The following is a 12,175-nucleotide window of genomic DNA, read 5'->3' as shown; positions in this document are numbered from 1 at the left end:
TTGTAGGATGTCCGCTGACATGTTCGCTGGCGGAGGCGGTTGTTGCGACCGGAGCGAAGGCAGTGGCGTGATGTCCTCCGGCTCCTCTCCGCCCTGCTGCTCTTAGTCCGTTTCCAGGCTGCTCTCCACATCCGCCTCCCATAGGACCTGGCCTTGACAAACTTTAATCCAGTACAGCCTTCAGACCAGAAAGCTCCTCGTAGGATGAGATGTCCGAGACCTGCAGGACTACCGCACCCCCCCCTTCTGCTCGACCAGCGGGGACGGTCTAGGGGAGATCGGCATTGTCTTCACCGGTGTCTTCTTGATGGGTAGAAAAGACGATTCCCTCCTTGCAGGCAGGAAAACTCTTCTTAAGGGCCGCCTCCTGCGAACCCTTTCCGCGGCCTTCGCTAGGGACGCCACCACTCCTTCAAGGGAAGATTTTGCCTGGTGAACCTGGGCCTTCATGATCTTGGATGCGCTTGAGGCCTTCACTGTGGGGGGAGGGAGGGTCGACACCCCACTCCCCCTTTGCTTTCTCCAGAGTCGACTTCTCCAGAGGTTTACCCGGATGGTCCGACTTCCTCTTCTTTGCTGACCCGGAGTGTTGGCTCGTGGTCGAAGGTGCCGGGGATGCCGTTCCTAACCTGGCCGCCGAGGAGCCCGTCCCAACAGCGTTCCTGGTGCCCGTGGGCTCACAGAGCTTTGCCTTATGTTGGGCCCCAGTCGCCTGAGCACCCTCTTAGAAGACAGCTCAGATTTCCTCTTGCTGGCAGAGGCTCAGGGTTCACTTGCAGCCGGGATCTTCATCTAGAGCCACTCAGAGAGCCGCCTGCGACGGTCCTTCATGGTGCGAGGCACCATATCATTGTCTCCTCCACGTGCGTTTGGTCGGAATGTAGGCAGTAAAGGCACAGAGAGCACCCATCGTCCAGGAAAAGGTTCCGTGGTCCACATCCAGGGCAGATCCTGAATAGAGGCGTCAAGTCTCCATCTTCAGCCATGCCCATGCAGAGTAGGCCTCAAAGAATCTTCTGGAATCCTGCATGAAGGGAGCTCGATAAAAAGTCACCCTTGAGGGGCGTAGAAAGTTCCGAAAAATTGGATACCCGTTAGTAAGAAGATGGATCGATGGAGCTTGAGGCTCAATTGACCGGAAAAATAGAGTAAATTAAGAAAAAGAGCAAAACAAAAAAAAGCCAGAGAACTAATCAGGAGGACTCCCACCACTCTAACGTGCAGTAAAAATCTGAAGATGGCTGCCAGAGGATGGGTTTAGGTGGAGTGCAGTCATTGGCTGGGGGCAGTATGACCCAGAGGCCAGTGATTGGTTATTAGGAGAAAGACAGTTCAGAAGTGAAACTGAAACTGATTTTTTCTTTTACCGAAGATTCCCAGCCTGACTGGGAATATTCATGAGCATGTGAATCCATGCCAGACGCCATGCTGGAGAAATAAATATACTTTTTTTAACTGGTGTTGTGTGTGCACTCATTGTAGCCCTGCACCACTCGCACCTATCGACTGCAAGCACTGATGCTCTGCTACCTTTTCTGGATTGTGTTTGGCTAGGCTTCAGTGTCTCCCCGTTAACCATAGTTGGTTAGCCTCCCAAAATCCACCTCTAGGGTTGATTTTGGAAATCCACCTGAACACCTCATCTTGTTTTGGATGCACTCGTCAGTCTCTATGGCTACCGATGCAGGGAATGTGTCTCCCTTTATTTTTCATCTTTATGTGTACATCGTAATAAGCCACCTTCAGAAAAGTGCATCAGCAACATCAAATACCTTTTTCTTTTCTCAATGTAACATCCCCATTAGGGAGAATTCTCAGAAATGTGCCAATTCCCCTCTACCTTAGAGACCCCCAATAACTTAGGTGGATTTTGAGGACTTTTTTTAACCTGGCGAGAGCGAGACCCTTTTTCCCACTCTCATGTATTTTAAAGTGATTTTGTACTCAGTTTCTTTTGGCTGTGGAGCCTGACAAACTCCATAGGCATCATCTTTTACAATGTGTCACACAGCACCTTCAGTGCAGTGACACAGGGAAGTCTCAGATTTCCCAAAGGTTTAAATACCTTCTCTTGGATAAACTACTTTTTCCCAGAGCAGTAATGTGAAATTGACTTTACCTACATTTCTAACTTTCTAGACCCAGCACACATGATCTTACAATAGGGTGCTGGAGGGGTAACTTAGTATACCCTTTGTCTAGCTTCGACATTTTTTATGTTAACCTTTCCTCACTGAATGGCTGGTGGCAGTGGATTAAGGGATTTTACCGCGGGCTGCAGTAAAGCACCCAAGGGTGCCATTTCTGTCAAAATGGCAGTCTTTTTTCGCCATTTCTTTGTGGAAAGGTCCTTCTTGAGATTTACTCTTGTGCGCCAAACCAGGTTTGCTCCCTTTGTTCATTTTGACTTTGGCGGGATTCAAGAGTGAAGCCCGCCTTTGGCTCCAGGGTGTCTGGCGAGGGCAGGAAGTGAGGGAGGTGCCAGAAACTCCCCGTGCTTAATCTCCTAGGAGACAGAAATGCACTCTGTGGTGATTGGCCAGCTGACTGTCCGGCAAGGACAGCCACCCTGATGGGTAGCTAACAGCTTGGCTGGAATGAATGGGGGCAAGCTGCATAAAAGGCAAGGCTTTTTGAATTGGAAGGCAGAGTCGACCACTGGACGAAGGAATCCGAAGAAGAACTTGAGGACGACGCCTGCTGCAACTCCTGGAACATTGGTGAAGCCCTGCTGCTGTGCTGACCTCATTTCATATCGACAGAGAAGCCCCTGCAAGGACGACTTCTCCCTTTGAGTTGGTGGGACCAATCAACTCAAAAGTAAGCCACCTGGACATCCTCTCGAAGCTGGTAGAGTATCCACTACAGTCTCTGCTGGAACCGGATAGCCAGTGAGAGTAACACCAGTGCGTGGGCGTTGCTTTTAAGCTGGCCAAGAGCTCCAGGAAGATCCTCCGGACTCCCAGGAAGCAGGACTGACCGAGCCCCCTCAACAGAGTGCGGGACTGCAGAAGCAGTCCCGACAGTCAGGAACCGTGGTGTTGCTATTTGCGGTAGACGCGAGGAGCTGAAACACCGAACAGCCACTTGTTTGAAGTTTGCAGGTTGCGAGCGGTGACCGTCCCATTGCAGTGCAGGAGTCCCCAGAAGTAGTCCTTGTCCCCATGACTGTGGCCCAGGAACAGTGAGATCTGGAGAGCTGCACAGAAACAGTCTGTATCGTCATGTGCTGCACTTTTTCTTCAACCTAAAGGTACTGTACTTATCTCTTGTTGTGTAGCCACTTGTCCTCGTTGGAGACTTGGTTGTTTGCATGTGTAGAGTTGCTTGCAGCTTCTTTACTTCACAAGCCTAATCAGCTTGTGACCCTACTTTGATTTTCTTCTATTCTACCAAGACTTTTTAAACATAGGAAAAGACTTTCTACTTGCCTGCAAGAAGAGATTCAGTTCACCTGCACTTTTGCTAACTTAACAATGGCTGGCCTTCCTACAAAACGCCCCCCTCCACGTCCCAGCAACAGAATTCTGTAAAATAGATAGAATCATACGCAAACTACTATGGGCAGGGAAACATCCAAGGATAGCCCTCAAAACCCTCCAACGCTCAGTATGGGAAGGGGGAATAGGACTCCCGAATATCCAAACCTATTACTGGGCGACCCAGATGGCAACGGTAAAAGATATATTACATGGTAACCCAGAACTCCCACATATATGGGCCGAAATAGCAGCAAGACACGACATGTCCCCAATTGAAAGCCTATATACCACAAAGAACCATTCCCCTGATGGCACGATAACAGCACACACATCCCAAATCTGGAGAGAAGTACACAAACATATCGGGTGGGACAAAAAAATTACCCCAGTCCAGCCCATCTGGAATAATGCCTGCCTTGCAGGACTCGGTCAACTCCCCAAGTGGCCAAGCTGGGAAACTGCCGGTACACAAACCATTCAGCAAATATATGCCAACAACCAAATGATCTAATTTGCCGAGATCTCGGCCACATATAATCTTCCTGCCGCTGAGAGCTACTACTATGGCCAACTTTATCATGCTATCACCAAACTAAGGGCCCAACTGTTAGACATGCCGGAATGCACGCCCATCGAAAGGAACAGTGGTAGACAGCGTGAAAACCAAGGTTACATCCACCATGTATAGTGCCAACTCCTCTTTCGCCACAAAGGAATTGGCGAGCCTAAAGCTGAAATGGGAAAGAGATGTGGGCTTAATACTGCCTGATGATTGGATCTCGACCCTCATGTACCCTAGTGAGACTGCAATCTCGGCCAGAATTCACTTATACAACTGCAAAATTCTTCATAGGATATACTATCCCCGAGTAGCACTATACAAATGGGGTAAAAAAATATGACTCGAGAGGTCTATGCTGCAAACAAGAGGAAGGAACCTTCTATCACATCCTATGGCAATGTTCGAAAATACAACGCTTTTGGCGCAAAAGGGGTGAGAGACTCGAGGTTCAGGTGTCGAACAATCCCAATTGATCCTAAACTTCTCCTAGGAATCATAGAGGAAGGGGAAATGTCTCGCTTTGAAAAACTCCGGCTTTCAACCTCCACAGGTATTGCCAAAAGAAACATTGCACAGCTATGGGGCTCAGAGTCCACTCCCCAATATGATCAATGGTTATCGAACGTAGACGTCTGCATCTTAATGGGACGCAGAGTATATCAAGCAAAAGGCTGCAAGGCAGAGAAGATATGGGCAAAGTGGGAACAAACTGTAACATACATATTGACTGAACCAATAGATAATGCTATATAAACCTCCCACTATTTTGGGGAGACATATCCTGTTCCGACATCCTTAGAATAAGACTAGCATGGAAGCGACCAAGAAACATATACCATGTCTGTTCGTGCTGCCTCGCCGTCTGTATGCAAAGTTACAAGTTTGTGTAATGTTTGTCTGTTGTATTGTTTTGTTGGAAAACCAATAAAATGTGTTATTAAAAAAAACAATGGCTGGCCTGGCTCCCTGAATGACTTCTCCATTCTGCTTCTGTATTTTGCCTTCCTTCCAGGAAAGGGTTAACTAACTTTGCATGGGGGGCGTGGGGGAAGGGTTGTTTTAAAGTACTTACCTACTTAAGAATAACTGAATTCTTGTTTTATTCTGAACTCTCTTCTCTTTAACACTACTCCCAAGACTATTCTAAATGCAACAGTGATATATTGATGCCACCAGCACCCTAGCTATTGAAGTCACCTGAGGTTGTAGGTAGTGCCTGTGTGACACCCCAAATGGGCATTTGCTGATTTAGATAACCAAGTGTATTTTTGGAGTGTATTTGTGTGTGGTTTTATATTGCTCCCTTTTGAAGAAGGCTTACAATAACTGACTGGTAAATAAATTAATAGTTTACTCAAGAAAACTTGTGTAATAGTTTATTTGAATACTGTCACTGAATCTCTGTGTACCTCCCCTACAGCTCACATTGACCCCTCTTGAGATACGCCTGGCTGCCCCACACGCTACCAAACTGTGTAGTGCAGACTTATACCAAAGGTTGGGTTTCTATTGCCAGGAGGTAAGGGTTATCGTAGTGCACCCAAAGGGTACTGCATACAATCTTGCCTAACACTCCCAGTTACCTTTACGATGTATACTTAAACAGGCTGGTGGCACGGAACAGGTTTTTTGTTCAACCATTTTCCAGTGCACAATCATGCACCATTATTATTTACTGCAAACCATCTTATTACAAGCAGTGCTTTGTTGGCAACCAGCCTCCCTTTTCCGGTCGGTATTCGCCATACAATGGCATGCACTTTCGGAGGAGTTTTGTTAAGGACTCTTGATCAGTGCTTTGTGCGTTTCAAGTGGCCTGTACTGTACCAATAGACATAGCAGCCAGGGTCTGTCCTTTTGCTGTGCAGATTGAGAGGTGGCAGGCTGGCCATTATTGGAGAGCCTCCACCTATATGAATGTCACAGCTCCTCCCATAGGTGGCCCTAGGCACCCGCTCAGACCGAATTCTGCATTAAAGGAAAGGACTCTGAGCGAGATGCAAGCATCTGAAGGACCAGCAGAGACGCACTCGAGGACTGTGGAAGCAACCAGCATTAGTAATGCAAACGTCTGCGTACTGGACATAGTCCTTTGAGTATACATGCAATACTTGAACAAAGTGCCTTCCCTCCTTTGGGTTGATGGGGCAAACCAGTCTAAAGACATGCTCTGCACCCATCGCTTTGCAAGGTTGGAGTAGTTGGCAAGTATGCATTTGACCTACCGATGCCTAGAGCTGGAGACCACAGTAATATGCATTTGACCTACCAATGCCTAGAGCTGGGCACCAAAGTTGCATGGGCACTGTTTCCTCACTGGAAACTTTGCTGGCATCTTCAAAGCACTGCTGGGACCACAAACCTGATGCAGCAATCCTGCACCATGAGGAAGGGGCTGTTGTAACAAAAGTGTAACTGCACTGTTCCTTGCCGAGGGCTTCCCAACGTTCTCCCGGGTCAAACCAGCATCTTCATAACAATCAACCTCAGACATTGCTCTGGGAAACCCTCCAAACCTTAGCTTCTCACCTACCAAGCCATTACAGAAAGGGGAACAACCATATACAAATCAAGCTTGGTCCCAGCCCTAAAGGGTCAGTCTAGCCTGAATGGCTTGATCACATCCCTTCTGCCCGAGACCACAAGCAACCCCAGACATGTTTCAGTGTCATCGGTGAGATATAGCTTGGGTCTCTAGGTCCAGCAGGCACGGGACCCACTTCTGGGCATACCCCCACCCCACTCTGGGTGACTTCAGCAAAACAAAAAGGTGATGGCTGGAAGGTTTAGAATTAATCTTAACCTCTGGTATTGCTCTAGACAACCATTGAGACCATCACTCTGTCTGCCAGCCCATTACAGAAAGGGACAGACAGCATGCACATCAGGCTTGGTCCATCTGCTCCAGCCTGCTTCTGAGGAGGGGTCATCCTGTGCTGCTGGAAGTGAAATGTAGAAGTCTTCACCCTGTTCAGGTGTCCCTGCTAGAGCCTGACATAAGTGTCTCTAGTAGCAAGCCACCAGCAACTAAGCCCATGGGGAAACTACCAATTCCCTGTCCCAGGGTTACACTGATTTTGCAAACCAGAGTCTGGGGGCCGAAACAGCTTCCCTAGCCTCATTGACTTGCATTGGGTAATCATAGGCGGTGTAGCCTGTGCGATGAGTCCTCTGTCACCTAGGGCCCGGGGATCTTGCTTGAAGAAAGGGTGATCCCCAGTGCAGGGCGGATGTTGAAGAATGCACATCAGGGAGGAGCCAGCCAAGGATGATGGATCGGAAAGGCGAGTTTGACAATGAAGTCACAAGAATGGAGAGAGCACGGCCTCTGGCGTTTCCCAGGTTGGGGAGAAAGCGCCAGAGCTTGCTAGGGGGTCCTGTGGTGAAGATTTCTCAAGTTGGTTTGGCGAGTCTTCGGGGCCCCGTAAGTCAGGCATGATAAGGAGCTTCAGAGAAGGCCCACCTTTGGCAGGAGTTGTGATCCAATTATCCCCAGAGGATCTGGCAAAGGAGCACCACTGTGTATTCCTATTGGTCTTTGGAGAGGCATATCTTTGTTTTCAGATTGTTCGAGACACCAACAGGTGCTGATGAAGAGCTTCAGTCCTTCCTCGAGCAGCAGACCTTCCAGACTGCAGGTTTGAAGAGCCAGCTGTAGACCAGGTGAGTGGGCAGGAGCAGTTTTTACCCCCCTCTGGAAACGGCGAGTTAAAACTACACCCAATCGCACACCAAGCCTAATACACAGAGGTGTTGTCAGCCAATGGAAGATCATCCTTCCTTCCAAGTATTCTGGAACGGTCTCTCTAAAAAAAGGAATGAATTCACGGTGTCTAAGAAAGACATCTGCATATGCCAGTCCTGGAACTTGTTGAAGGCGGACTACAGACGCCATTCTTTGGGGGATACACACACCCATAAGCCAAAGATGGCCACCTCCTCTCATAAGGACACACAGGGGCAATGGATAGTCAAGTGACCCCTCAGGCCTTTGAGGCAAACCACCATAACCTCCACATTGATCGATGGATATGGGGCCAGAAAGGACATAATCGGATAAAATGTAGCACACCCAGTGGAACAATTCTAAAAATGGGTGAAAAAGCCACCACAAGCCTAGCCACATGACTAACAGAAAGAGTATTACCTTTGGGAAACCAATGGGTGCACCTTTGGTGTAACCCTGCCTTAGGAGTCCCAAGGCAGTGCATTAAACAGAGCTGCGCTCTCAGTGAGACTTAAGAGTAAGGCTGGCTGGGAGAAAAAGGTGAGTCAAAAACCAAGAAATCGAACAAAAAGGAAATGGTTCCCCTCCAAGTGATGCCAAAAAGCTCCAAAATAGAATTCTGCCCTAACAAACTGTAGATGGGCATGCTTAATGGAAGTTTTACTTGTAGTCTGTTAAACATGATTTTTTTAAATTTAGTTTAATGGTCATTCATTTAGCTGTATTTGGATATAAATTCCATTAAAGACTCATAATAAAAAAAATTACAGAATAAAATCGCTATGTTTTTCAAATCATATACATTCAGTCCCTAATTATAAAAGTCCCGGTTGCTTACACTTTGCTCGTTAACTGTGCGTCACATCAAGCCACCCTTCTCCTGACCCAAAGCCAGACTGCTCACCCTACCTCATAGAATTTAACCTTTAAGTTGGCTTCTCAGATCCCTTGACCACAGTAGGTTCTGCTCAACCACTCTTAAAAATAGCTTCTGCATATTGGCTATGGGATAGGTTCGCCATGATGTTACCTGCTCAAGACCATCAACTGTTGCAGTTTCCTTGTTATCATCAACGCCTACATACAAAGGCTCCTTTTTAAGGGAAATCTTTGCCAAGTCTTCTACCTTGCGTGTTTGTGTAGCAGAAAAGAGCATGGTCTGTCGGCGTTCTGGAATTGAGAATTAGAACACATTAAAAGTGCATTTTGATCATGCAACAGTAACAAATATTGAAATATTACCATATTTACAATAAAACATTACAAGCAGTGAATCATTCTGTAAATTGATTAGGAATTGTTCTCACTACATGGGATTGGACATAAGGCAGCCCAGAAAACATTTGCAGCTTCAAGATCACTCCAAAATAGAATAAACCACTCACCAGTGCCATAACTAATGAGGAAATAAAATATCATTGCTATTTGATACAAGCTACAGAAAGACTTTAACCTGGTAAATACCATCTATCTTCTGTGGGCTGTGAATCGGTTTAGACTCCAATGCTTTGCAAAGACTAATGAGCAGGACCTGAAGATGAAAGATGATATAATAGTGCAAAATAGTTAGGCCTCCCTCACCTGTGGATCTATGCCCATGCTAGTGTGTCTACTCTACACAGTAGTGGCACGTGAAAGTGTTTACTGAACGCCAAGTGGCAGAATTGCAAATTAGGTCTGAAGGGACGTTTGCAAAGAAAGCTCCAACTGCTCCAGCTCCCTTGATTTTTATAAATGCAAGATTCACATTTGTGGCAACCATGCAAATTGTCAAAAATTGTTCCAACTCATTGCACTGTCCTTGCTAGTAAATGGTTTCACATGCTTTCCTCAACTAGCAAGCAGATGAATGGATAAAATAATGTAAGCATGTGCCCATGTTTGTGCCCTAGAGAAAATTGCCCTCTTGCGTTCCTTTGTAGAGATGTGCATAATAGACAAACAGGTAGAATGCTTGACCAACTTTGCTTTATTACATAATCTGCATAGGCAGAGATTTTAGGGGTGGAGAGATACGGTCCCTGCGCTTGAGGCCAAGGATAAATCTTGCAGCCTTATTCTGGATTAGCTGGAGGAGGAGAGAGGAAAGATGAGAGGCTGTTGAGTAGTCCAGCCTGGAGAGGACAAAGGCTTTGAGCTTCTGGGAGAAGACATTGAGCTTCTGGGGGAAGGTGAGAAAAAGAAGAATGCCCCTGACTAGGTTCAGCTATAAAAGTGAGACTTGGTCCACGATGTCAGGTGTGAAGGAGAGTGGAATCGAAGGACCCTGAGGTTTTTGGTCTCACCGGATGGTGGGCTCCCCCCCACCCTCCCCCCCAGAGGAGGGTGGCCAAAGGGTAGTTAGAAAAAAAGGGCACAGGTGTCCCAATGAGAAGGATCTCCGTCTTACTCGCCTTGAGACAGAGATCATTCGCTGTGCACCAGATCATGCAAGTGCAGTAACAAGAAGAGCAGGGGGGTTGATAATGCTAGGGTGGGTGTGAAGTTCCGGGCAGAGTGGAGGCATATAAATTTTGGCGGAGGGGAAGAAGAGGGCACCTGAGGCCAGGCAAGTGCTAACGGGGGGCCAGGTGGGAAAGTGCCAGGGGATTCAGGGAGTTCAAGACCATATGCTGGTGGACCAGGCTCGGTAGGGAGGCACACACTGCCAGGCTAGTCAGGGGAGGGGAACGGAAGGGCAAGTGCAGGGGCGGGAGGAAAGTTCGGGAGACTGGGGTGCTGGGGTAGACTGGGCGAGGAGGGCCTCGTGCCCTGTAGGACTCGGAAGGGACCAGGCAGCCAGTCAATGCGGCAGAGGGGAGGGGGGGGCAATTAGATGGGGAGAAGGAAGGAAGAAGAGAAAAGGAGGGTCTTGAGAAGTTTCCGCAACATAAGGAGATCCGGTTCAAGCCTGAGAGGGGCAGATGCCATTCCGGAGGGAGGCTCCTACCGAAGAGTCTCAAGAGGAAAGCTCAGGGGCAACGTGCTTGCATTGGAATCAAGACAACAGAGCGTACCACAGGTCTGATCCACGGGTCCGCGTTTAGACCCCACTGGGTATTAAGCGTGTTATAAAATAGCCTATCATATAGATCATATCCCCCACTCTCTGCGTGGAAAAACGTCTTATCTACAGAGAGATGAAGCTAGAAGACCGAAGGGCTGTACCGGGATGGTATGTAGGGAGAGCGAGTTGGATGTAGCAGGGTCCCAGGCCACAGACAACCTTGTGGATGATGCATAGGGTCTTGAACGTGATCCTCGTAGCCGCCGGGAGCCAGGCGAGATTTTAAGGCTGGAGAGATGCAGTCCCTGGGCTGGAGCCAAGGATAGGTCTTGCAGTCCTATTCTGGTTTAGTTGGAGGGGGCGAAGGGAGGATAAAGGCAGATTCCCTGGGGGAAGGTGAGGAAAGGGAGAATGCCCCTGAGGGGGTGGGCCTTCTTGGCAAGGTCCGAGATATGAGGAGAGAAGGAGAGAGCTAGAGGAGTCGAACATGACGCCAAGGCTTTAGCCTCACATGAGGATGAGGGGAGGGCGGCCAGAGAGTAGGACGGAAGGAGGGAGCAGGGGTCCCCAATGAGAAGGATTTCAGTCTTACTGGCATTAAGGCAGAGAGTGTTAGCAGCACAGCATTCCTGAATAGTAGTCAGACAGTCAGAAATAGGAGAGGGCGAAGAGGAGGAACTGGAGGGAAGCTAAAAGGAGGGCTGCGAGTCATCTGCATAACACTGGAAGTTGGGCGAGAATATGACAATCAAGTGGGCAAGGGAGATGTTGAAGAGCCACAGCGAAAGGCTAGAGCCTCGAGTGAGGCCACAGGTGTAGAATGTGGTGGAGGAGAGAAAAGGGCCCAATTGAACCTGGGAAGGTCAGTCGGATAAGGAGGTCAACCAGTCCAGTGCCAGGTCAGCGATCCCAAGTGTATTGTTAGGGAGAATTCTCAGAAAACGTGCTAATTCCTCTCTACCTTCGAGACCCCCAGCAACTTTGCTGGATTTTGAGGACGTTCATATTTAACCTGGAGACCCTTTTTCCCACTCTCTCATGTATTTTAATGTGATTTTGAACTCTGGGTTTCTTTTGGTTGTGGAGTCTGACAAACTCCATAGGCATCATCTTTTACCTTGTGTCAAAAAGCACCTTCAGTGCAGTGACACAGGGAAGTCTTTCAGATTTCCCAAAGGTTTAAAGACCTTCTGTTTGATACACTACTGTTTCCAAGAGCAGTAAAGTGAAAGTGACTTTACTTACATGTGTAACTCTCTAGAGCCAGCAAACGCTATCTTACAATAGGGTGCTGGAGGGGTTACTTAGTATCCCCTTTGTCTAGCTTCTCATGTAACATTTTTATGTTTCCTCTCCTCGATGAATGGCTGGTGGCAGTGGTTTACTTACTTTTTACTACCGTGGTGTGCATTTACCAC

General features: G+C 47.9%; 1 protein-coding gene across 2 annotated transcripts in view; it reads right to left on the bottom strand.

Annotated features, from left to right (window-relative positions):
* Positions 1 to 12,175, bottom strand: part of DDX18 (DEAD-box helicase 18) — a 199,173-nt gene that overhangs the window by 89,309 nt on the left and 97,689 nt on the right. For both annotated transcript variants that reach the window (XM_069616589.1, XM_069616590.1), the window contains exon 8: positions 8,802 to 8,941. In XM_069616589.1, the coding sequence (XP_069472690.1) occupies positions 8,802 to 8,941 (140 nt within the window). The remainder of the gene's footprint in view (positions 1 to 8,801; positions 8,942 to 12,175) is intronic.

This window comes from Ambystoma mexicanum, chromosome 9, assembly GCF_040938575.1.
Source record: "Ambystoma mexicanum isolate Mex_15411 chromosome 9, UKY_AmexF1_1, whole genome shotgun sequence".
NCBI lineage: Eukaryota > Metazoa > Chordata > Amphibia > Caudata > Ambystomatidae > Ambystoma > Ambystoma mexicanum.
Note: the sequence above shows the minus strand (reverse complement) of the source record. Positions and strands in the feature narration are given on the sequence as shown.